Consider the following 27,713-nt stretch of genomic DNA (forward strand, 5'->3'; position numbering starts at 1 on the left):
GCCCTCTGAGGCACTCATCAACAAAATGTAGCCGTTTATTTCGTGTATGAATGTTTATTTATAGTCATCGCCACATTTTTCATTGTATCATTAGTCATCAAACTGCATGTAAAAAATTGTCAATAATAAGTGAATTATGTTTCTGATTTTATATTTACTTTATATCCAATGAACCGTTTCTAAGAGAATGAATTTCGAGAATTAAATTATCAATTCTAGTTGAAGGAAACATTTTCCGCTTTGTATGATATGTATATAATCATCTTGCGAGCTGTGATGCATATTGACTGCATAAACTGCAGAGTTCCTCGTGTACCATCCATTTGAGGAATTATCAACTCCAGTTGTGTGAAACCTTCCTGGAACAAAGTAATCTATATTTGATTGATTTAATTTGAAGGTAATAACTTCAGATAAAAATGCCTCGATCGCAGAAATAAATTACTTCCTCCAAGCCCTTCCGTACCATTGCAGATGACTATTAAGTCAGTTGTAAGTTTTGACTACCATAGGAGAAGCCCCCCCCCCCCCACTAAAATTTACTGTTATGTGCTGTGTAGGTATTTATTATGGAAATACTGAGTAAAAAGGAGTCATAAATGTTAAATATTTAGATGAAATTAAGTTAATGATCAATTTGCATGAAGGGAAATCAAAAAGAAAATGAAAAGGAAGACAAGATTAAATTTAACAGTGTCAAATTCTTTCCCAAACCATTATTGAAATGAGATTCCTTATTTTCTTGAAAAATAGTCACAACCCTAAAACTTTCAAAACAGGAAAGCTTCTTGGAGTTGGTCTGCACATTTTTTCCTCTTTCGTTTTTCTCTTTTATTGCTCATATTTTTTTTCTCATTGAGATATTAAGTCAGGAATGTTTAGGAAAACTATGATAAAAAGTTGAAATTTCAGAAATTATTCTGAGGGTTGATCAAACAGCACATATAATTTGATGGCTCCTGCTTTTTCTGAGAAGAAATCCCTTTATTAAGTGACTAAACCAAAGCAATCCTTAAACCGGTAACTTCAAACCAAACTCTACAATACAGCAAACGTGACAAGTTTAGATACATTTAAAATGTTTGCTCACATATAGTTAAACGCACTATGATTTATCATTTATCTCATTAATAAAAAAACATAGGAACTGATGTGATATACCCCACCCTTGGCGACTTTTTCCTGTTGGCGCCAAGAAAGCGTCGCCAAGAAAACGATGTATTATGACATATGTCATACATCGTTCTTAGCGATGCTTTTTTAGCGCCAACAGGAAAAAATCAGATAAAAAAACATGATCAAAGCACTTCAAACACAATATATATAAAAACAACATAAAAGCACAACAAAAAACATCACGAATATATGCTTCAAAAATGTACAGGGCCGGGGTTTTTTGTAAACATATTAAAATACAATGAAATAAATTATTGTATTAATTACAAGTCGAAATTAATGCATTAATTTTTTTTCATAATTTCTCCGGGATACGAGCCCTCAGTCTCATAGTACTTTCGTAATGAGACCTCGGCTCGCCAGCCCTGCCTCGGTCTTATTACGAAAGTACTATGAGACCTCTGGCTCGCCAGGACCTCGCTCCGCTCGGTCCGTTATCCCTCCGACTGTTAATATACATCACAGTCGGAGTATGGTCACAATTATGTAAATTTATGTATATTATGCATATTCATGTGTATGTACACCCAAGGGCGACTCCTTCCGTTCAGTGTACAATGATGACACAGTTTTAAGTGTGAAATATTCACCATTATTTTGCAGATTTATTAATAAAATTCAGCATTTTTAAGAGTACAACCGAAAGAACTTTCAATTGTTAACATAAAATTCAGTACCTAAAGGAGGCACGTTAATGTCTAAATAATTCGTGGCATCGATAAGAATTAACTTTTAGAACAAAATAACCGTACTATTTCTGTAAAATTAATTTACATACAGTAAAAATAAAGTTAAAAACTACAAGAACCCTTCAAGGATGTGTAAAAACAAAGAATTTTGGAAGTGAGAGGTTTTTTTTTTGAATTCTAAAATAAAGAACTTACCTTTTTATATGGTATAAATATTCACACTCAGTCTAAAACAATACATCATATGACAATGGCACGTTACAGATACACACCATGTTGGAGTTAACTTTTAATTAACCTTCAAGTTTGAAGAAACTGGCATTTTCTAATGTTTTTACTTCAAAACACAACTACTGAATCTAAACTAACACAAAATAAGCATTCCTGTAAGGTATATTGCACAAAACAACACGTATCTCTCCTGCGTAAAACCAAGTAAAGAACCCAAGTAAACAAGTTCGAACAAGTTTGCCTTCGCGTTGCCAACCACAGGTTAGTTTCAGCAGGGATGCCATGCTTAAAAATTTATCGCCTCATTGGTGAGAAAAATATTTCAATTTTGTGCAAAAAATCGGATGTCGCCAAATGGGGGGGGGGGTATATCACATCTGTACCAAAACATACATAAATGCTTTTCGTTTCAAAATAGCCAAAAAATCGCTTTTATTTTATTTTCTCATTTTATTAATGAATGGCATTCACAATAACAAAATACAGACCGACAAAATTAAAAATTGCGAAATGCCTCAGTGAAAAGCTGGAATTAGCAAAAGGAACGCATTCAACCACTTCTCGATGGGGAGTTGATTCCCTGGGCCCTCGGGAAACATCGTTATCAGAGTTTGAAGAAAGGCGGAGCTTGTAAGTGGCTCGCGTTGGGAAAAAGGGGGGGAAAGCTTAAGTGATTTATGGTAGTAAATTAGTAAACGTGCAAGAGAGTGGTCACTTTTCAGATTTCTTACTTCAGCGACACCTGCATGAGAAAATTTAAGCTAAATGTCTGTAGATTGAACAAGTTTTATAAAACAACCACACTTTGAAATATAAAAATTGATGAAAATGAAATTTAAAAATTATCATTAAGACCCTCAAAGTCTTATGAATCAACGATAACTGTTTTTTTCCCCAAATATTATTACGGGATTTGCAGTAGGACGCAAAGTTGCTCAGTTTTTAGTGTGTGTATGGTTGCTATTCCGAAACCGTCGCCAAGCGAGATTTTCATTTAAAATTAATTTAAATTATAAAAACGAAAAATTTTTCTACAATATTATCTCAATCGATTCTAGACTGAAAATCACGTTGTATGCAACAAGGATCGGGAGGCTATTTGCTGTTAATTTTGATTACTTGAGTAGATTGATTTTCCCTTGGCGCCAATCACTTGGGAAAACAGCCTTAAGAGAGTTAATAAATTTAGAAACATTATTATTTTTAAGGTATAACTTATTATTTTGATTAAGGTAATGCAAGTTTGCTTAGTCTGACTAATAATAGGAACAGGAATCACTGCAGGGTTACCATATTTGGCAACTTTTCACTCACTTGAAAGATTCTAATTATTCACTTCGAAGATGCGGATAAAGACAGAACAAGCACTTAACTTGGTCACAGTTTAAAATAGTATAACTAGATATTCTTCACATTAATATTTTTTAAATTAGTATTTTTCACTTTTAAAACGTAAAAAAGTCTTGAAAAAATCGTAAAGAAGAGTAAATATTGCATAATTTAATTAAATTAATTTTTTTTACGTTTTATGTCAATTCATTTTTGGTGTTTTCTGTGATTTGATTGTACAGATCAAGCAGGTCATTCGCAGTCTTTTTTTCTTAAAAATCAGATAATGACAATTAAAAAATAATAATAATGAACAAAAAACGGAGAAAAATTGGTAAAATTTTAATTAATGCTTCCATGAGCATCGTCAGAAGAGTAGGGAGAGAATCGAATGCTCCAAACTCACTTCATATAGGGAATCTATAGATGGGACTGCGGCCCTGCGCTCCCCATTTTTAGGGCTTACGATGACTATATGTCCCACGAATTGAAGGTTGAATGCTTAATTGTTTGACCTCCAGAATAATCTTAACAACTTGAAGATGTAAAATGTCCCTAATTTTAAATTGTAAATTTTTATTTTAAAAAAATCACTTGTGCACAAATGAGTGATGAAAAATACCTCCTTTAATTGCCCCCCCCCCCAAAAAAAAAAAAAACACACACACACACATACACACGCACTGACGTCCCATCTCTAAAAAACAAGAAGCAGGGTGTTCTAAAAACGCAGGGCTCCTAAAATTGAATGCAAAAAATACATTTTATGTTATTTTATTTAATTTTTTTTATGTGATATGGAATATACTAGTCTAGGTCCAGGGCAAGGCCTCATTTCTAATCAAATAAATGCAAGAGCCAGTGGCTTGGCCAGAAAAAATTGCACTGTTAAGAGCTCTAAAAGTCTTCAGAAATTATATTAATACGTAAATAATCAGGATTCCTTCGATAGTGAGAAAAAAACACAATTACTTTTTACACAAACCCTGTATGTGGTTCTGGTTTATGCTGTTTTTGGGTATAATTTATATTGAATGCTTATATTTTTCTCCTATGAAATATTAAAAATAATGGGGCTGAACATTTCTGTTTTGCTTTCTTTAAAAAGTAATTTTCAACATTTTAATTAGCACTAGAATGGCCAGACTAGTCATTTTGAACATAAAAGAATTTAAAACATGCTTGAAAGCTTTTATTTTTAGCCAATCTCTTTGGTGAATTTTGGCTTTGTCTAAGTAATGATAAAAATCTCTACGATCCATTTATGTTATTTTGTTTCTATGGAAATTTTGAGTATACCTAGAATAGCCGACAATGGTCAAAATGACCATGGGTTACTTTCGTTTATGTTTTCATTGAATTATCTTATCTGAAAGGCAGGAAAAGTAGGGATTTTATGTGGAGGACTTTTTATCATACTTTTTTTTTGAGAAATATTGATGTGTTCAGAGCTTTCTAATTTTTTTTTCCTGTTTTCCAACGCCATAAGTGGCATTTCTTTCATTAGATTTGAACTGAGCTTATGTGAAGGATATTTCAAATATATTTTTTATTTGTATTTTTTCTTGACATTTCAAGTCAAACAGTATCAGTTATGATTCATTTTCATAAGAGAAGTAGGTAACATAAAATGCTTTTCTTGGTTATATGCATTTTTAGACAAAATTTGCATTTTTTAAAAAGTCATTTTGATCATTTCCAGTTATTTTAGGTATAACCGAAAATTGGTCCTCCTAGTGTGAAATTCTGAATGCTTTTTCATATTCCTTAAAGGTTTTTATTTGAGCCAACAATTTTAAGGAATCCAGACTTTGCCCTTTTGTAAAATGAAACTTTTCCCTTACTCAAAACCTTTTCAAAAAATGTTCAAGAAATTTTTCCTTCAATGGTTGAAATGCAATTCTTTTGTAAGTTTCAAACATATTTCCCTTCTAGGAATACTGAAATCGGTGTTTTAATACTTTCAGGGCAGTACCTGGGTGTGGAAATGTAGTTACCTTCTTTCAATTTCTTTTTGTTGCAGTTGAAGGATTAATATTTACAAGTAAATTTGGAAAAGAAAAACCAGCTGTTCCACTTAAGTAAGATATCATGATTTTATTAAATAGTGTGTTAGTGTGTATGGTGGAGGGGAAAAAATGCATTGCTGATGCATAGTAAGGTAAAAATATAAAGTATCTGCGCAAATAGCTCAAAACTATCTACAAGAATGAAAATCAAAATGCAGTGGGTAGGTAAAATTTTTAGTAAGAAAATGCCTTTTGCTTTCAATCGTGTATTCATGAAAGCAATAATGAACATTTTTCATTAATTTATCTTCAAATTTTGAAGATAATCTGTTTAATACCGATACTAGTAACAATTTTCAGCCAATACATATACTACCTACAGCAAATGTATCTGCACAGCATGAACGCGTGTGTCTATATTATCTAGCTATGTGCTGATGTTTGTTTTTCATTTTAGGTTATTTTTTCTTTGAAATACTATTTTGTTTTCTAAAAATCTTTTGTTTTTCGTAACACAAATTTATGTAGGTGTTAGTGATTGTTCTTGTGATTTGTTGTTGCATAGGTTAGTTAAACTGGATTGTGAAGATGTTTAAAAATTGATATACAGTTATAACTTTGATTTATCGGTACCTGATTTAACAATTTCCTCAATTTTATGATATATTTCACTGGTCTAGATTTAACTTCATTGAATGTATATGCTCCTCAATTTAACAGTATCTTTGATTTAACGATAAATTTTCAAGTCCTTTGACAATCATTAAATCGCGGTTATAGTGTATCTTATGCTTGGAATAAGTTAGAGGTGGGGAATTAAAATTATTCTATTTAATTTGCCAGAACCTGAATATATAAGGGCTTAATTTGCATTTGGCATAGTTTGTTGATCCAAAGCCTTGACCTTTTGCATAGTGTTTGTAGAATCAAATTATTGATTTCACAAGCATAGGTTAAATTAACAGGTATAAATTAAAGTGATTAACCAATAGCACAGCCAGAAATTATCTTCTGGGTGGGATTTTGGTCTTATCTCCCCTTGAATGTATATTAATTTCCATATTAAGATTGACAATATGCGTTAAAACCAATGGTTCTGGATGGGGATTTGACCCTCCTGCCTTTTTTACTGTGATCAACGGTTGTAAGGCGACCAGGATGTGCCAGACCACTTCTTTGGATCTAATGTATTGACTCCTTTGGCATTGCATTAAATCATCATTGACTGTTTTGCTTTGATGGCTTAATTGTTTTACTTCATTTTTATTACTTAATTGTGAAACAGTCTTGTCGCAACTTTTTAAGCGTATTTACGAGCATTGTTGTTTTTTTTCAGTTACAGTCAGCTCTCAATAGCGCAAAGTCCTAAAACCTTCAACTTATTGAAAGTTTTGAGTTGTGGGAAGTTCTCAGAAACTTCTCAAGAGTTTGGAACCATATTAAAACTTCGAGATAAAGGAATATTCGATTTGTTAGGCTTCAAGTTTTTGAGAGTTGAACATGTAACAATATTCAATGAATGTATAAGGAAATCAGATTCTCTGAAATAGGCATGTTCTTGGCCTTCAATTCGTTGCTTGGAGAAGAATATTGCTTACTTTAATTTTTTTCCCAACCATAACTTAAACCAACTGGTTAATAGTTAGTATGTTGTTATGTGTCTTCAATTAGCTTTTATTATTCTCAAATTATGTTTTTAATGCGTGCTACATTATAAGTTGAAATCATGACAAAAATCACAGCGAAAGTTAAAAAAATATAATGAAATTTATGATGAATAACATATTCCTTAAAATGGATGCTCTTAGTAAACTTTTAAAAATCTATGTGCAATATATACTTGAAGAATGAGTTCAGCTATATAAAAAATATTATTATTTGTAATGATAGCAAATGAAGTGTTTTTAATTGCTTTTACAGGAATTACATTGTTTTGGTTGTGATGTTTTTTGCTGTTAGTGTAGCTAATAACTGGGCTCTGAATTTCAACATACCCATGCCTCTCCATATGATTTTTAAATCTGTAAGTACCTGTGGTCTTTATTGCAATTTAGCATTGCACATGAGCAGTGTTGCCAGATGGTCAAATCCAGATTTCCCCAATTCCCTTCCAATTTTTCCCCAAAAAGTGATGTTTTCTACCAAAATTCCCCAAATTCAAAAATTATTTTTCCACTAATATTTTCAGAAAATGAATCGACTTTCTCTAATGTTTTTGTCTCTTGAAAATTTTTTTTTCCCCAAATAACCAAATTTTCTTCGAAAATTCCCCAACTTTTTTTCTTCCCATTTTCGCTTTTTTTTTTTTGTCTTTATCAATATCTTTCTTTATCTGTACTAATAATAAAGCTGAAAGTCTCTCTGTCTGGATATCTCTCTGTCTGTCAGGATCTCTGTTACGCGCATAGCGCCTAGATCGTTCTGTTGATTTTCATGAAATTTGGCAAAAAATTAGTTTGTAGCATGGGGGTGTGCACCTTTAAGCGATTTTTCGAAAATCCGATTTTGTTCTTTTTCTATTCCAATTTTAAGAACCTTTTCCGAGCAAAATTATCATAAGATGGACGAGTAAATTACCAAGCTATCATAATGTGGAACCGTAACGTGGGCAAGCCAATTGGCGAGAAATTCATCATGCATTATTTGTAAATATAGAGGGGAACCGAAAGACCTTTTAATTTTCTACTATGGGCAAAGCCATGCAGGTGCCACTAGTCATAAGTACAAGCGCCTGACCGAGAGATAAGAAATAGCCAAATTTTTTTTTCTACTTGCATTTATTATTCTGCTTCGGTATGTACATTTAAACTATGATTTTTGTATATATTTATCCAAGAACATTCTTCATCACACTTATTTTTACCCGTTTCACGTATCAACTAGTTACTGTCCGTTCTCGAAAGCGAAGACTACCACTCAGGACAGATTCCATTTAAAAAAGGAACGATAGGTTGAGGATGGGCACTTTTACTTCCGGGTTTTAATCCCTATTTTGATAAAGTCACAGCAGACCTAATGCATGCGCAAATTGGCGCTAAGTCTCGGCTTAGGAAAATGAACAGTACGCACGAAGAACATTAATGCGAATTCCGTAGCATAATATTCTACATAATGTGAAATGCGAATTCCATAAAGTTCAGTAAAGCTAAACCAACGCTGTTTGATACAAACAATGTAACTACTACTTCTTGACATGAATCTAAATACGAAAAAAATTCTTTTTTCCTTGAAGTTTTTTTTTCCCCCAGGTTTTTCACAAGAAAAAAATTTTCCTTCAAAGAATTCCCCTCAAAACCCATTCCCCCAAAATTTCCCCAGAGAGCACCAGATTTCCCCAAAATGGGGAAATTTCCCCCAATCTGGCAACACTGCACATGAGCTTTATTTGCATCTGGGTCATTCTTCATAAAGTAACTTTTCTGTCACACGCCTTTTACAGGAAAAACTTTTAGGAACAATTCGTTTAACAATGATTTTTATTTAAACCTGCCAGAAATTTTTTAATCATAATTTTTATTTCAGTATATATTTGGTTCACAACATGTGAATACTCACCTCCGTGGCATGTCACACTCCTTGTGCAACTGTAGATGTTGCTTAATAATTTGTTTAATTAAAAGTATATACTTATTTATTTATTATTCATTTCACAAGTGTCTCAAATACTAATTGTTTAAGTATATTTAATTTTTTAATATTGTGTTTTAGTTGGTTTTAGTAGGATAAGGAGTCATGTCACACAATAAATTCTCACCTCCATTACCTAAACACAAAATGCCATCCCTCATTAACACATGACAGTAATGACATCAAATTTTATTTTCCTTGATACAAGGGAGCCCCCTTGTTTATTTTCAGTCATAAAAAAAAAATTGTGAGATTTTTGTCAAAAAACAAGAATGGATTTTGCTTTAAAAACTCAGTGTGGTTATTGTGACTTCTCAATTCCTTGAACTTGAATTTCAGGGATGTAAATTAATCTAAAAAAAGAAGTGAACATGTTTTCATGTGCTTAACATGTGTAGATTGTAGCAACGAAGAAGCAAAATATTTCCCTGGATGTATCCATTAGGCCTATATTAACGGAAAATTCCTCACCTCCGTTAATCTCACCTCGGTGACAGACCTTATCAATGTCATTATTTCTGAGATGAAAATAACTGAGGGAAGGGAAATACATCAATCTTAGGCATTCTACCAAAACTATAAATTGCCAGTATATTCTCAAATTTACTAAATATTATTTTTTAACACACATTTGAACTAAAAGGATAACTGCTACTTAAGAGCCTTTAATTAGGAGAACTTAATATTAGGTTCTCCCCCCCCCCCACTAATCATTAATTTGTTTCTGACAGGGCGGGATGGAGGAAACTGATTGAGACGGTCTTGGCCTGCCCTAGGCTGTAGTGCCGAAAAAGAAGAAGAACTAATCATTAAAATAGCTCATTATTTACACAATTAATGAAATTACTACTTTGATACTAAATTGGCCTCGATTTTTAAACATTAAAAGTTTTTTTCCCCCATGAACAAGGCATTATTTTTTTTTAATTTATGAGTAAAATAATTGGAACTTAGCTGGGCCATTGTTTATGGTTACTTCTAGTAGGTAACACTTTCATTTAAGAATGAAAAAAAATAAAGCAAAAGGTTTCGAAATTGAAAAATATTTGCGTTCAAAAGTTACGTTTTCTGGAGAATGACCCATCTGTATAATGTTTTCGTAAATAGTAGCATATTTATTATTTGAAAATGATTTATGCTGCTTAATCTCAAATGGTTATTCTAATAAATTTTTAAACAGTAGAGAAACACACCGGTAGTGGCCAGTGCTTTAGTAGGTAATACATATTACTGAAGTATGGAAGTGATATAAGGAGGGGTGTTCCCATACGGTATGCTCCATATACGCCATATACTCACAAACATTTTTAGACATATAGTGTGTAGCATAACCATTGACCAATGGGCGTATCTCTACAATAAATAGTAAAAAAAGTTGCTGTCCCTCTCACTGGTGGTGGTTCTCAAGTGATACAGTAAACTGGAAATATTTAAATCGGTTATCTGCAAAATGCCTCAAAGTGAGATCTGCCCATTTGTCTTTTTAGCTACGATATGTACCTTTTCTTAAATTGCCTCAAACTTTCTCTTTTCTATCTATCTTCTCAGTATTTAAATGAAACAGGGTTCTTAGGTGACACAATATGTTATCACTTTCATATTTGGAATTAAAAAAATGAACAAATGGAGTGATTGTTTATATACATTAACAAAGCTATGTTTAGTCTAGTACAGTGTGGGAACTTGATTTTCACAAAATCAGTATTTAGTAGTATAACGGACTCGACACTCAACACCACAATTCCTTTCCAATTATTTTCCTGTTGTGAGCTAGGAATTCACTTTACTCTAAAATTTGTAATTTGTGAAAAATTAGGCAAAATTATAGACAATTTGCATAAGTCAAGATTTCATGTAGAGTAAAACCTTGTCTAAGTTGACCCCTTTTGTTTGAAACCTAATGTTCATCAGCTTTGGTTTAGAGTAGAGGTTCCCAACCTTTTCCCCCTTGCAAACCCCTTCCAAAAGGCAAAAGAAGTTGGCGAGCTCCTTATACAATGAGTAACAGGTAACAAGAAAAAAAAGTCACGCATACAATAAAATTCTGGAGAAGTAAATTAATTATTATATCGCTCATAATAGAGAGTTCATAACAAAAATGAAATCATAGTACCAAAATATGTAAATACTTTCTAAAAACTAAAATGATAACTAGTAAATGAATGAAAAACAAATAACAAACCCAGTGATTATTTAAAAAAAAAAAAAAGCTCTAAATGGGAATAGTTGTGGAATAAAGAAGCTCAAAGTTTGACTCAAATATCTGACAGTTTCAATCTTAAATTAGGTTCTCAACGTTTAATTTGCTTCTGTATTTATCTCTGTGTGTGCTGTAAATCTCTTTTAACATTGAAAAAAGGGGATATAAAGTTTTATAAGTATTTTCTGACACAACAGTACATTTATTTGTAACCCTAAACAGAAGTCAATTAAAGAATAATTTATAAAAGTACCTTTTAGAAAACTGTCTCAGACTAACTATGTAATCTTTTTTCTCCCTACAAAATTAGAACAGCATTTAAATTTATATCTTTTTTTAGAGGAATATATGTCTGGCTATTTGGTAGGAATGTACTGCGTACGTTAATCGTTTAAGTGCTGAAGCATTTTCTTGCTCTTAAAAAAGGCGGAATAAAACGCGTAGTTATTATTTATTTCATTTTATTTTTGAAAAATAATAGAAACCCCTTTTATTAACTCAAATTATTACATAAAAAGTAATCTTTACCAACAAAATATTTTTTATGCCCATTTGTTATGAGAAACTCTTTCTGAACAAATTTCATGAGTGCCTTTTTTACATACAGTGTAAATCAAGTTGCATAGTTTAATTCCGTTGATTTTTTTTACTGTGTACACTTCACACTGTAACAAGCTTCACCCAGGAAATTTTTCATAAGCAAAAATATTCTTACACACTTCTTGTATTTTGGGGTTACTAACCATTCCTTCCATTTTTCATCAATAAAAGTTAGAAGTAAATTGTGGTTTAGGTATTGTGAAAATTATTGCAACAAACAGCAGTACGACTGCTCTTCTGCGCATTTTCGGTTCTCCAAAAGCACGATAGCTTAGCTCCTTTTCGCATTCAAATGGTAAAGCAGGCAATGGCGGAACCCCCTCCTGGTTTTGATAGGGATAATCATAGGAAAAAAGGAAGTGAACATGTAATTTTGGGTTCAAAAAGGAGTCTGAGGCAAATTTTTCTAAATATAGGTCTCTGAAATACACCCTAGGCTGTATTTGATTGCTTAATTGAGGGGAGTTATGTCTCCCCTTTTGGATCGATGCCTTAGAGCAGGCGTTTGCATATGCTCCATGTAATGTTTCTATGAAGTTAAATCGAATTTTCTGGTTAAAAGCTTCTGAGAAAATGAAAGCATTCATATATTTTCATCTTCAACTGAAGACATAGTATTCAAAGTTGAACTTTTCGGGTATGGTTTCAATTGTATCATGGGCTCGAAAAAACAGGTAAAAACACGAGCCTTGGAAGAAACAAATGAATAAAGGATGAACGCAAAAAAAAAATTACATTAATTTGAATTTTTGGCATCTTGAATTCAAATTATGTTTTTCGCAATCACGAGCGTGTGTGTGCATGTATGCGCGTGTGTGTTTGTGTAGGCACATGTGTGTGGGTGCATGTGTGTGGGTGTATGTATGCATGTGTGTGAGTTGTGTATGCAGTGCTGTGCATGTACACGCGCGTGTGCATGCAGGCGTTTGTGTGTGTAGGCGTACGTGTGTGTGTGTATGTAGGCATGTGTGTTTGTGTCTGTGTGCAGGCATGAGTGTGTGTAGGAGTATGTGTGTAGGTGTGTATATGTATGCATGTGTGTGTGTGTGTAGGATATGGACGCAATCTGGACACGGTTTTCGCAAGAGGAGCAGCATCGTGAGGCGGCCGGTCGACGGTCATACTGCAGAGGGTGCTGGCGGGAAAATAAAATCAGCGTAACCCAAAAAACAGTCAAATGAGAACAATAAGCAATCGTGATTGCTCAAAAAAAAAAAAACACTTGAACTTAAGAATTTTTCTCAAATAAATTTGTTAAAATTCTGCCATTACAATATTTTTTTCACAAATCTCTTCATAACTCTCGCAAACCCCCATGGGTTCATGAACCACCGGTTGGAAAACTCTGGTTTAGAGTATTGTAAAAAGCCTTTGTAAGTTGACCACTTGGCTGAAGCATTAGATTGCACGAAAAGTGTAATCAGTTATGCCTCAAATAAGCAACCAGACATTTAAAAAAAAAAAAAAAAAACTATGAATATTTATATTTCCATTGAAAAACATTGGGCTAATATTAAGTCGCAGAAAATGTGCCAAACTTCAATAAAGAGGTATTTTGTTGAAAAATAGATTATCATAGCTACAAATGTATAAGAAAAAATAAAACGAAGAATTTAAGTCATTTTTGAGTGGATATGAATTCTCAAGAATTGTTAATATCAAGTAAGTAATTTTTCATGAGCAGTAAGACTTTTTTTTTTGATTAATTTACAGTTATTTTAAATTTGTATACTTTATATTTCATTCTGGTAAATAATCTCTAAAAATATTGAAACAACATTTTTATTTATTGTTTCAAAGTTATGTTAAAAAATAAAAGCGAGTTTAGAATGTTTCAATCAGTTAAAAAATGAATGCATGGTGCGAGAAGTGACAAAAAAAAAAAAAAATTCACATTACCACCCTCTATAAGTTGACCATCAAAGTAATGCACTGCAATTGGTCAATTTACACTGCACATATTACGTGGTTAGTTTAATATTTTACTCTTAAATTTCTTTATTTGATTGGCAGATTATTTGAATTGAACTTTTCATGTTATTTAATGCCGCATTCGTTACTTGGTGGCTTAGTTTACATTTTATTTTACTTCTGTAATTTATTTCTTAAAGGGTTCCTTGGTAACAAGTATGTTTATGGGAAGATTCTTGCTCAAGAAAAAGTAAGTATATAAGGTCCATTTTTAGGAGTTTTTGTTGCATAATATTGTTAATCCATCTTTTATGTTCTATTATATACATTATGCTCCAATAGGTTGAATTCGCTGCGATGACAGTTATGCGTGCAAAAATTTGTTATTAGTTCTATTTAGGCTTCCTTATTTTTGAGGTTTAATCTTTACAAGTCCTTACAGTGGCTCCCAAAAGTGTTCGTACACCTTGAAATTTTGTAGTAAAACCAAAATAACGCAAAACTGAATTCGAATATGAAGTCCAATTTTTTTTCACATCATTCCTATGCCATTCTGAATAAAACCCAGTAGTTTTTTTCAAAATATTGCCAGATTTTATTTTTGAAATTTGTCAAAAAACGTAGAGACAGAGAAAAGATACGCCACGAAAGTCATCGTACACTTACATATTTTCGAATAAATTCTTAATTAATCTTATCGTATGTGGTTTTTTTACTATTTTTGCATTTTAATGATACTATAAAGTCATTTGCCTTTAATTTTTTGTGTATTTATTTTCTAATATTCTGCTTATTATTTTAAATTGGCAAGTATGCGTAAAAAACAACAAACACGATTTGAAATATGATTTTTTCCCTAACAGCAGCCGTAAATTGGTTTGAAATGTCTCTAAATTGGTAATTTATGCCATTGTATAGTGAAGTGCTTGATAAAATGCTTTAAAGACAAGAATCGGATAGAAAACAAGGTAAGAAAAGGTCAACTGGCAATGTTAACAAAGCGTGATCGGAATTTTACAGTTAAAAAAAACTGAAAAAGTTTCTGCAGAATTGAATGAAACATTTTACGTTAATTTTTACCAAAAATTGTTCGCCAAAGTTTCTGATTAGCTGGATTAAATGGGATCTCACCCCGCAGAAATTTTCTTGTTTGTGCGAAAAACAGTAAGCTTACGCTTTCCGTCGTAAAATCAATGATAAATAAGCTCAAAACGTTTTGGAACAACGTCTTACTTATAGATGAGAATAAATTCAACATTTTGGGTTAAATTGTTGTATAATTGTAAATGGAAGAAAAAAATGAGGAATTTAATCTTAAGAACGTAGTTGGATCAGTTAATCAGGACGATGAAGGTGTTCTTGTGTGAGGGCGCATTTCAGCATCAGGACTTGGAAATTTGGAATTTTTTCGTGAAATAATGAATTATGCTGTTCATTTAACTACTTTAAAAGACAATTTTAAACTATTAGCCCAAAATTTGGTAATCGGAAACAACTTTGTTTTTTTATCAAGATAACAATAAGAAGCACACGTTCGCGTTTGGTGCCTCAAAATTTGTCCCTAAGCTTAGAAATATCTCCTCAATCGCTAGATTTAAAGTTAATGGAACATATTTAGAGATATTTGGTGGCTAGATTACGAAAATACACCATTGAAATGAAAAGCGAACTAGAAACAGTAAGACTCGTAGTACGGCTGAACACTAACTCAGAAATTGCACAAAAAAAGAAAGAAAAAACAATGAAATCTATTCCCAGACGTTTAAAAGCTGTTGTTGTTACTGCATGATATTCTACTAAATAATAACTTGCTAAAAAGTTAAATTATTTACTAATTTTTTGACATTTTTTCAAAGTGTACGAAGACTTTTGTGAGATAATATTTCCGGCACTTTTTGGTTTTTGATTTTTAAAATATGAAGTTTTAATGTTTTATTAAAAAATTTCATGTAGCTTTGTTCAAAATAGATCATAGATCTTATAATAAAATAGCCATTTCGAAATATTAATTCTAAGTAATGGATAAGGGCCTATTTCATTGAAAGTCGTAGGTGTACGAACACTTTTGGGAGCCACTGTATGAGTCCTTGATTTTGATTTAAAGAAGTGTGTACTAACCCTGATTTGGTGCTTCAATTATTCTTCGTTTTTGTTTTTCTCAGCATTCTTCGAAAAAAGTGAGATTAAATTCTCTGTTTATCATTTAAAAAGCTGTGAGATTTTTATCGGTAGGGGAAAGACGAACGGAATAGGTCACAGCTGCATTTATGCTGGAATAAAATGCAAAAAACTATTGACAGCCTGTACAGTAGTAGCTTTGAACTCTTGCTCCTACATTCTACATCTACCAAGCAAGCTAGAAATATTTTTTAACCTTTAATTTTAGCATAAATGCAGCACTGTCCCATTTTTCCCACCTCTCCCCATACCCCTTTAGCAGAAACTTCTTTTGAGAAAAAAACATATTCTTGATTATGTTTTAGCCGTAGACGAAAATTTTAAAGGAGTAATACCAATACTGGGACAGGAATACCTTCCATTACAAATTTTACACTTGTACCGAAATTGAATTAGGTAAGAAATTTAAGTTCTGTATCCGTATTTGTGGATCTAAACTTTAACCTTATGAATCCGAATCCACTGATCTACATTTTTAACGATCTAGCACCTAACACAATACATATACTTCAATGTATGTGCCCAGAATTTTTTGAAGCTAAATTTCAAAGTTCGCAAATGTACAGATCTGCCTATTTTACAAAGCATTTCAGCTTTTCTGGGAGCTATGACCCAGTGATTAATACGTAAATATCACCATACTTCTTATTTCTGTAGTTTATGGTTTTAAATATTAACTAAAACTTTAAATTAAGTGAGTTGTTTGATTCCCAATTTTCTTTAATAATTTTGCTGGTCTGTTGTATCCCCAGCAAAACAAAAGAATAAGCTGTCATGTTTTTGCAGTACATTTTTCTAAAACATGACCAGCTGCAGCTTGAAATTTATCCAAAATGTTTTCCTCCCTCATCATTGTAGCAAAAAGAAAAAAAAAAAAAAAACAGATTAACAAATCCCATTTTAAATGAACCAGAGCGGAAAATGTCTATTTCATTAGTAATTCTTGAATCCAATTTACGTTTATTCTTTTTTAAAGAGAGTTACGAACAAAATATGTGTTGGAAACTTTGGAGCGCAATACAAAATCAGATTTTGATTTAAAACTTGTTTTTAGAGTGTACAATGTTTGATGCATAATTTAAAAATATTTTTGAGTTTTCCTGGATTCTGCTTAAAAATCTGATGTTTAGTTACTTTACTATTTTCATTATTATATCCAAATCTAAATTGTTGCTACATTTCTTTTCTTTTTTTAATGAATTTTTACTCTTTTAATGAGATTTTAGACATTTTACCCCCTCTAAGTATTCTAAATAGGAAAAATGTCACTTTGAATATTAATAAAATAATTTTTTTTGCAATTTTAAATTGCAACAGCAGTGATTAAATGAAAGGAGTTAAGGAATAAAAAAGAAAAGAAAAAAAAACAGCAATATAAAAGTAACTTTGGGGGGAGAAGGGAACATTTTACTTAAATTCACTCCTATTCTTTGTTTGTAGAAAGACAGGTTTACAGAGATAGTCAATATACACTGCACATGTATTCTTAAATATGTAGTCAAACACTAATAGAGAATTACTAATAGAATAATGACTCTAGTAAAGCTTAGGTGATAAGCAGTAAGTTACTGCAATAACCAATACCATAGCAGAATTACATGTAAAACCCCAGATGCCCGACTAGGACTTTCAGAGATTGCAGTTTTCTCCTTGTTATGGAGTTATCAGTTTGGAATAATCAATAACCTAGCTGGAGGCAGAAGTTCTCTCACTGAAGCTGAGATTACCAACAAACTGGTAGCTAAAATTAATTTAGTTCACCAGTGAGAGTCCACAAGCAATGGTATGGTTCAACTCATAAATTGAAAGTAAAGTGATAAGCAATAAGTTACCATCCTTAATCCAAAGCCAAAGCAGAACTGCGACATAAGCTTCTACCTTCAATTTTCAATTTGAACCGCATCATTGCTTTCAGACTCTCGCTAGTCTGCCAATTACATTTTAGCTGCCAGTTAGTTACGAAGATCAGCTGCAATGAGGACATCTGTACCTAGCTCAGTTATTGACTCTTCCAGACGGATGAGTCCACAACAAGCACAAACTGCAATCTCTGGATCTCATAATCCGGCGACTGATATATTGCATGCAGTTCTACCATAGCTCTTTCTTTATGGTGGTAACTTACTACTCATTATGTACTTATTATGTAAATTTACCATTTTGAAATTTTAATTTCAAAAAATTTGCTTTACAGAAAGTTGAAAACCCTATGTTTTCTTCAACGTCATCAAAGATGGCATACAATTGCTTTTATAGGACTTCAATTCTAAAATATTGTCAGTTGAAAGTTTCTCTCCTCCCTTTGATCCACACTTGTACTGTATACATATTAAGTGTACAAAGGAAAAACCCCACCAGTCAGCTTTTACAAGAAATAGAATAATGATGCAGTCTAATGGTTGCAGAAGTATATTTTTCGAATAGTCTATCATCTTTTAAGCAAACTCCGTAAGTCAGTTGAAATATTTGTTTGAAAATAGGTGGTACTAGGGGAGAAGCCCATCAGTCAAACATTCAGAATCATTTTTCTTCAAATTAGTTTTTTTTTACTTGGACTGACAGAGGGTTTTACCCAGTACCTTTCACATGTAAACATGTGTTTTAAGTTTTTAATATCTCTAGTTGTTAATGATCATTTAATTTTTCTTCTTGCTTACTTGGCTATTATTTTAAATTAAAGGAAATTAACTGATGAAACAGTTCTTCTCAAGTGCATTTTTGATGTGAAGTGAATATTTTATTAGTACTTCTGTATTTAAGGAATTGCATTTATAAATATTTATATTGCTTTTAGCACTAATCAAGTATTAGTTGCATCAAATGATATTTTAACGAACTTATGCTACATAAAAATGTTTTGTACATCCTAAAATAGGTATGCATTCATAAAATATTTTTCGGTTTTGATGGTGTCTTGTGGCATATTTTTAGCAACTTGGGCATCCTATCGTATAAAAGTAAGTTATTTTTTATTAATTTTTCCTTGTATTCAGATCTTGCTATTTTGTGTAGTTGTTGCTATTTTGACAATCCCACCCTGGGCAGGCAACTCCATAATATATTTGTATTAATTTTTGAATAATTAATTGTGATAATAAATATCGGATGATACAAATTCCTACTTTTTTCTGTCAATTTATTTTACATTTTCTAGATTCTGGAAGGAAAGTAGAATGGATTTTTGAAAAAAAAAAAAAAAACTAAGTGGGAAATGAGAATATAAACTAAAGTGCAATATTTGATTTCAATTTTATTTTTATTATTGTATTTTTTTTTTTTCATTTCTTTACTAGAGTACACAATTTATTCATAAACTAGGTTTTGATCTGAATTTTTTCTCAAATTTTTATAGGCTGAAACAAACAGTGAAATTAATACCCCAAAGAATCAATCTTTCATTGGTAAGTACTTTTTAACAGTTTTGGTCTAAAGCTCTTTTTTTCGCCTCAAAAAAGAAATTCATCTGTCTGATTTTCCAAGAAATCTTAGCTATATATCTATTTTCCGATTTGCATTACACATACGATTTTAGAGGCAGGAAACTTATATTAAACTGAAACTGTAATATACTTTATTCTCTGCACATGTATTTTGTAGAGATGTGTCGTTCATGAACGAACAGGTCAAAAAGAACAAATCCTTAAAATGAACGGATCCGTTCGTTCACTTAAATGAACCACCGTTCTTTTGAACGGTGAACAGTTTGGAACATTGGATTAATGCACTTGTGACAAAAATTGCATTTTTTTAAAAAATTCATTCGTCTTCAAATTTTTAACCCTTAATCAATCTCAAATTTCCCTTTTCTCAGTGCAGTACAATATGTTATTTTCGAACCTTTTTACTTTCTGATTTTATTCATCATTTTTCTTTAACTGTTGCAGCTCATGTGTAATTTTCAATTTATCTATTATTAAGGTTTTGTTTGTTTGGGCTACTAACAAAATGTTTGGACATTCCACTTTCTGTCCTACGTACCTGCTAAAACCTTCTCATGCTTTCTGTCGCCAAAATTATTTCTAAAAATACCTTTTATCACTTTTCTGGCTATCCTTTTGTCTTCTATAACAGGGGTTCTCAAACTTTTTTAACTAGCAGCAGCTGCAGCACCCTTTGAAGGAATAGAATTTTCTTACGGTGCCCTAGTCAATTTTTTTATTTGTAGTACGTCTGTAAGTGCAAGGCCCCCTAAGGTTCAAAACCTTATATCTCGACCCTTTATGATTAAATTTCTCCAGCTTTTGCATATTCAGGGCTCCCAAACGGTCCACTTTTCCTGCCAAATCAGTTTTTTAGGGTAAAGTCAGCTTTAGACTGATTTTTAACATTTTGGTCCGATTAGTGCATTTTTATACTGTTTTTACTTAAAAATCAGATTTTAAAAGTTTTCATGACGTTAAAAGATACTGTGCGCTGATGTTAGTTACGCCCAAAAATGCAGCCACAGAGCCTTATTTCTATTGTACCCATAGAGTAAAGAAATGTACATGGAGAGGCCTCGTTTAAGGTAAAAAAGAGATCAAATTGAAGCCGGAATTATGGGATACAGCGGTGCAATTATGGGTGGGATTATGATAACAGTCAAATAAAGCATGTAGCGGATTGGTTTACATTTTAATTCATGTGTAATGCAATTTCCAAAACATGCCCCATAAACTTGCAACAATATCTAAGTTTAAATTAACAACCAATTGAGATTCAGTGATAGAATGCTTTGAATCAAAATGTTTCTCAAGATATACAGCAAGAAGCTAAGGATCTTGGGATACAGCGGTGCAACTTCCAGCTTCAATTTCTTAGTACAGCGGGGCCTCTCTATGTAATTTCTTTACTCTATGATTGAACCTGACTTTCCCACATTTCACTTCAGATTAAAGTCATTACTTCTTCTTCAACCGCTGCAGAATAGAAATCTAACAAATGGAGAGGTTTGGGGGAGGAGTTATGATGTGAAATCGAAGCAGATCTATCAATATTTTTCCAGGGTTCATAAGTAGACGTGTAGACTGGTATTTTTCTTTGGTTGCCAGTAGCCACTTCAAATTTTTGGTTGCCAAACACCCACACATATCTTTATATATATATATATATATATATATATATATATATATATATATATATATATATATATATATATATATATATATATATATATATATATATATATATATATATATATATATGTATGTATGTATGTATACGTGTACGAACTCCACACTCTCTCCACCTCAGCATTACTAGAGGTAATGCAAAGCATTGTATCCAATAATTTTTGTATTTTGAGGTGACTCGGTCACTGCACAGCATTTTTCATTACTGACATTGTAACATTCTATAAAATATCCCTTGTTTCCAAGGTTTGAGATGTTTTTGCAACAATATCTGTAAAGGCAAATTAAAAAAAAAAAGAAATACAGTGGGATAAGATGTTAAACTTTTAAGTTAAGTTAAAATTTTCACTTCTGATGAGTGGTATTACTATAAGCTAAAAATAATTAAAATAAAACTTGCAAAAATAAATAAATATATTAACAGAATTCATTCATTTTTAGTTTTTAAAATATAGTTTTTAACTGTCAAAAACTTTAAAACATTTGAAAGGTACAAAAGGATTGAAATTTCAAACACTGGAAGTAATTTTTCGCTAATGACGTGTGCAATGTCGGCATGTCACCCGAAAATAAAGGTATTTATTATTTATTAAAATAAAACTTAAAATGAGCTGATTTAAAGTAGCTTATTCCGAAACAGCTTCCAATTGTGAAAAATATTCAAATATGTACAGATGCAATGGGATTGAAATCTCAAGCATGTGATGCAATTTCCCGTGAAGTATGATTACAAAGGAAGCATGGGTCCAAAAATAAATCCATTTATTAAAATTAAACATAAAATAAGCTTATCTAAGGTAGCCTGTCATTAAATAACTTCGGAGTGCCAAAAATATTGAAATATTTACAAGACGCAATAGGATTGAAATATCAAGCCACGAGATGCAAATCTTCGTGAAGTACGATTTCAAAGTTCGGCTTCAAAAGCTGATACATTTATTAAAATTTAAAACAAGCTAATCTTTGGTAGCATATGTCAAAAAAACTTTCTCTTGTCAAAAATATCAAACTATGTACACGATGCAAAAAGGTAGAAATCTCAACCACGAGATGAAGTTCCCCACGATGTACAATTACAAAGAAAGCATTGGTCCAAAAATAAATTCAATTCCCAAAAATAAATCCCCAGGGCCCATTCAAATTTTACGGGGTTCCTTGATTTAGAAAGAAATGGAAACCGACTGTTGATCCTTCTATTCTACTTTTGAATTTATGATTTGTCTTATCTGTGTACGATTATAAAACTATTTCAATGGTGTAATTATTCAGTAGTACTTAATAACATAATAAACAACTGGTCTTATACATTATTCTTTTTAGTTTTTTTTGTTTTTACACGGTCGGGTTTTTTGTTTTTATTTAATAATTTTTTTTTTGTAATGAGATTTTTCTGCTGGGACATCATTAATTTTGAATTCACCATTATTTTCAACACTTCTTGTTTGTTATATTGCGTAGTAGTGGCGTTGCATGTTTTTGATTTTACCACACCCACTCAAAAAGTGTAATTCAGTTGCATCCGAATTTATTTCAACCACTCCTTAAAAAAGGCATTAAATTTATCAGAGTTTATCTTAATTTGTTGAAGGCTTTAGAAAATAAAGACTTTAGTCAAGCAATACATAGAAATAATAGGAATGTTAGACATGAAATAGTACTATTCTCTTTGTGTAACAAGGTCATGAAAATTTTTATGAAGTAATGAAAAAGTCATGGAATTTTTTTTATCCGAAGTGAGTATAAACCCTGACCTTTGGAGAAGGAGGAGTATCAGGAGAGTGATGAAGGAACCTCCTTACAGTTGAAAGTAGAATAATTCCAATTTTAGGGGGTCCGGGGATATCTCACTCAGGAAAAATTTTGAAAATACATTAAAAAATTCTGCATTTTGAGGCCTTATACAGGGTAGTTTGGAAAACCAAAACATCAGGGGGGAAAAAGGAAAACCAAAAAAAAAAATTTTTTTTTAACTTATACTCTTTTGCAAAGTAAGACAATACACAAGAAAAATTGCTCATGGTTCGACAAATCATTGATGTTAATCGACAGAGAGGAAGAGCGAGGGAGGAGAAACGATGACACATTGTCACTTGCTCACATTCACTTTCGGTGTATAGTTAGTTTTTTATCATCCCTTCAACATACTGACAAACACAACACTGAATTGACTGAAAATTGACCAAGATTAAAAAATACATAAAGTGCACTTGATAAGAAATAAATTTGAAGCACTTTTCTAGCAGTTTCAGAAACTTTTTAACTTATTTTGAAGGTCTCTAAAACAATTCAAAATATTCAAAGCACTTCATTTGTAATTTCTAATCTGTGATATGTTAATACATGATTGTATAGTTCTACATAAATTGTTCTAACTTAGTAAGAAACACTTATTGTTCCGCAATCCTTGTATTTTTTGATAACAAGTAGTGCGGAAAACGAAAAGAAAGAGACAGTAATAACAAAAGAACTTCAAAAATACGGAATTCTTGTTTAAATAAATAGCAAAATGTGAACATGCGAATCACAAAAATACATCTAAAGCAAGCAATATGTTACAGAAACGAGATGACCACGCTTAATACATTTTTGATGCAGAATCTAACAAAGAACTGAATTTGGCACACTTTTGTATCCCTCATCCTCCTCGCATTTGAAGAATTTTAAAATTTCCAAAATTTTCAAACTTTTTAAGCACATGAAAATGAAATCTATTTTTAGCCTACTTTCCCAGTAAAAGTCAGAAAAAGAAGAAAAAAGCATGAAAGAAGGCTTAATGCATCTTAAAAATATCGTGAAAAACAAAAAAAAGTCAAAAATAAATAAAATAATTAAATAAATATTGAAAAATTAAAAATTGGAAAGTAGGGTATTGAGATGGGGAAAAATGTCTGTCGGTCTGTCTGTCTGTCGGTCTGTCTGTCTGTCGGTCTGTCTGTCGGTCTGTCTGTCTGTCCCCCCCTAATAACTTTTGAATGAATAGTCCGATTCGAACAAACTTTTTTTTGTTCGAAAGATCTCGGCAAGGACACCTCATTCCCATATTTCACTTTTTGATTTGAACTATTTTTTGTTCAATTTTGAACAGTTCAAAAAAACTTAACATTAGCGCCTACGGGGAAATTCAAAGCAATTCCGAACTGTGAGGCGAATTTGCTTCAAACCAACTTTGTAGGAAAAAGCTTTTGATAAAAAATTTGTATATAAAATATCTTTTTGATTTGAACAATTTTCCGTTCAATTTTGAACAGTTCAAATCCCTTAACATTAGCGCCTACGGGGAAACTGAAAGTCAATGTAGATTCCGTACTTGAAGGCGGATTTACTTCAAACAAACTTTGTTGGAAATAGCTCTTGACGACCTACCCCCGACTCCGACTCCGAGAATTTAGGGGGACCTGACACCGACTCTGACTCCTGTTCCCGACAATTAATCGGACTCCGACTCCCCGACTTCGACTCTGACTTCGTAGCTTTGGCAAACATTTATACACGGAGGACAAATGACTGACTCCGATTCTTGGATATTCGACTCCGACTCTTTTATCCCAAAATGAGATTGACTCCGACTCCGCTGCTGTGGTTTTAACTGTGAAATAATTATTGTTGATATGATTTGTTTTTATTTTCACGCTAAAGTTTTAATTTAAGTATTTAGTTTTCGGTGAATAAACTCGAAAAATATGCGCAGACGATTTTTTTTTTCTTTTCTTTTTTTTTTTTTTTTGACAATGAAAATTATTTCTTTAAGTTGACATTTTATTGTTTTTTTTTTATTTTGGTAAGTGCATTAATTCGTTTAAAAAATTATTTTCGGCAACAGGGGAAAAAGAAACGATTGTTTTTTATATGATGTATGTATTTTAATGAACTTATTATTATTTTTTCGTTTTGAAGGCTGTTAAAAAAATTTTTTAATGGAAAGAAGTGTATTAGCTGCTTTGTTTAAAAGGTGCTGCTATTTTATTTGTTCGTTTTTTTGAAGAAAAGTAAGGAATATTTTATTCCTAGAAATCAGCTTAAAATATTAAAAAAAATATGTTTGAAAAAATTTGCGATTTTAGCTATTTTTGAGAATATTGATCAGGTACTAGAAAGTAGTATGGGTATACGGGAAAGTAGGCTCGTCTAGTTCTAGACGGAACTTCTTGTTTAAAGTACAACTTTTCCTTTTTAGGATTGAATTATGCAATTTTTCCAGAGTTGGGTGCCCCCAAAGAAGCAGGGACCTAAACTATAGCATAGCTTGTTTAGCCTATGAGTAAATCCAGCACTGATACTAATTAATACAATGACATAACAGTGCCCCTTTTAGACATGTAAGGACGTTCTATACACTTTGATAAGGAATGCTTCTTTCAAAGAGTTCCCCATTGGGTCACCGTTTTTAAACTAGAAACAACACTAGAATTAGTTTGCGTTTGTGTCACTGAACTCAAATCTCAAATTAATGCACATTTTAAAATATTTTCTTGGAACTGCTCCATTTGCTTATGTTTTGTGTTCCAAATGCTGAAAATACAAGCTTTTTTTTTTGAGCAATCACGATTGCTTATTGCTTTCATTTGACAGTCCTTGACATTACGGTTCCTTTTTCAGCTTGAACCAGGGCTGCAGCACCACCGTCCACCGGCGGCGGTGCGGCTGATCCTGAGCACTGTCCACCGGAATCCACTTTAGCTGGGCGGTGGCGTCCATGTCCCACACACGCATGCTCATATACACTCCCCTACGTGCGCACACCTTTACACACATACACACGCCTACGTACACACACGTAAGCCTACACACACAACTATACACACGTAACCACCCAGGAGGAGGGATATGCTTGTGATGGGGGAGCCGTTTCTAGAAACAATAACTCTAATCAGTAGGGTCTTGTCGCAACTCAAGATTGCGAAAAACATAATTTGAATTCAAAGTTTTGGAATCCAAATTAGAATTAATTGGGGGAAGCAGGTCACAGATTTTACTTTTGTTATACATATATTTTCTTTTTAAAACTCTTTTAGGATGGATCCAACATCATGGAGATAATCAAAACCAAGACAGACGAAGGTTTTTTTTTTTTTTTTGAACCTTGTCCATTTACTGTACTCAGGTTTCAAAAAGAAGCAATTTTTTTTTAGATTTTAGACTTGGAATTCATGCCAAAAAAAAACATCTAATTTCTTTTTGGTTTGTGGCTACGATATGAGGCTATAAAAATAAGGACAAATGGAATTTCTCACTTCGAACTTTATCACTTTCACTGAATTCACTTATTGAGAACTCGTAATATTAACTCTTAAGAGAAAGAGTTCCTTCAAAAAAAAAAAGATTCGAAAAAAAAAAGGAGGGTGGAGTTGCTGGAAATAGCTCTTGACGACAAACTCCCGATTTTGACAATTTTGGGCACCTGACTCCGACTCCTGTGCCCGACAATTAGTCGGACTCCAACCGCCCCCCCTCCCCCCCCTCACTTTGTAGCTTTGGCAAAAATTTATGCACGGAGGAAAAATGACTGACTCCGATTCTTGGATATTCCACTCCGACTCATTTATCCCAAAATAAGTCTGACTACAACTCCACAAACATTGGCACAGGCCGAGGAGTCAGTCACCTTTCTCACCTTTTGAAAATTTGGTTACTTTTAGTCACCTTTTGCAACTTTTGTCACCTTTCTCACCTTTTTTGAAATGCGTCTTAGGAATTTTTTTTAAAATAATTAGATCTTTGAAAAGTATCTGAATGGTAGCTTTAACAGTGAAATTAATTTAAAAAATAGCCTTAAATATGCCCCCCCCCCACCTTGTTGTTTAAGAAAAATAGCTATGCTATCGGGAAATCGGGGAATTTTTTTATCACTTGCAATTGCACCCTATGAGCTGAACCAGTCGTTCTATCCCTTCTACAGATGGACTTGCTCCTTATTTTCGAGAATGTATGCTAAAAGAAGCATGTTTATCCTATTATACTTTGAGCTTTGATGAAACTACCAATGTCAAAGACAAAAAAGAACTGCAACGAACAACAAAATATTGGTCTGAAAGCCAATGTTGCATCACAACAAGGCATCTCAAAACTTTCTTCTTGGGCAAGGCAGTTGGTGAAATTTTGATTGAGAAGCTATGTGAAGCACTTACCGAGAGTAATTATCCATGAATAAATGTCTCATGCTTTCCTTTGGATGGTCCTTATGTTAATAAAAAGGTTTTTTGGTTGTTTGACACTATTATCCTTGAGACACGAGAAAAAAGCCTAATAAATATTGGTACTTGCAGTATTCATACAATGCATAATGCGTATGTCAAAGCATTGCAGTATTTAGGTGAAGAAGCATCTGAACTTCTTCTTAGTACTTATAGCTATTTTGATGGTTGGCCTTCCCGTTATGAGGACTTTGAAGAAGTACAAGCTCAACTAAATACACCTCATCACAAGTTCCTGAAACACACAACTACCCATTAGCCCCAAAGCAGAATACAACTAAATTTGCGACGTACGTCGCAGAACAGATGCCTGAGCTGCAGAATAATTCTGTTCAAATGAGAGAGGAAAACTCAAATTTTCTGCAGAAATTCTACAGATTTGTGTGAAATTACTCTAGAAAATCTGCAAATTTTTCTGCAAATATCTTCCAACTCAAGAGAGAATTTTGCACAAATTCTGC

General features: G+C 32.5%; 1 protein-coding gene across 1 annotated transcript in view; it reads left to right on the plus strand.

Annotated features, from left to right (window-relative positions):
• LOC129221610 (nucleotide sugar transporter SLC35B4-like) overlaps window positions 1-27,713 on the plus strand; it is a 53,870-nt gene that overhangs the window by 4,718 nt on the left and 21,439 nt on the right. Inside the window, exons 2-6 of the mRNA XM_054856134.1 lie at window positions 5,393-5,506; window positions 7,355-7,457; window positions 13,973-14,022; window positions 18,826-18,907; window positions 19,303-19,351. Of these exons, the coding sequence (XP_054712109.1) occupies window positions 5,393-5,506; window positions 7,355-7,457; window positions 13,973-14,022; window positions 18,826-18,907; window positions 19,303-19,351 (398 nt within the window). The remainder of the gene's footprint in view (window positions 1-5,392; window positions 5,507-7,354; window positions 7,458-13,972; window positions 14,023-18,825; window positions 18,908-19,302; window positions 19,352-27,713) is intronic.

The sequence above is a fragment of the Uloborus diversus genome, chromosome 1 (genome assembly GCF_026930045.1).
Source record: "Uloborus diversus isolate 005 chromosome 1, Udiv.v.3.1, whole genome shotgun sequence".
In the NCBI taxonomy this organism is placed as follows: Eukaryota; Metazoa; Arthropoda; class Arachnida; order Araneae; family Uloboridae; genus Uloborus; species Uloborus diversus.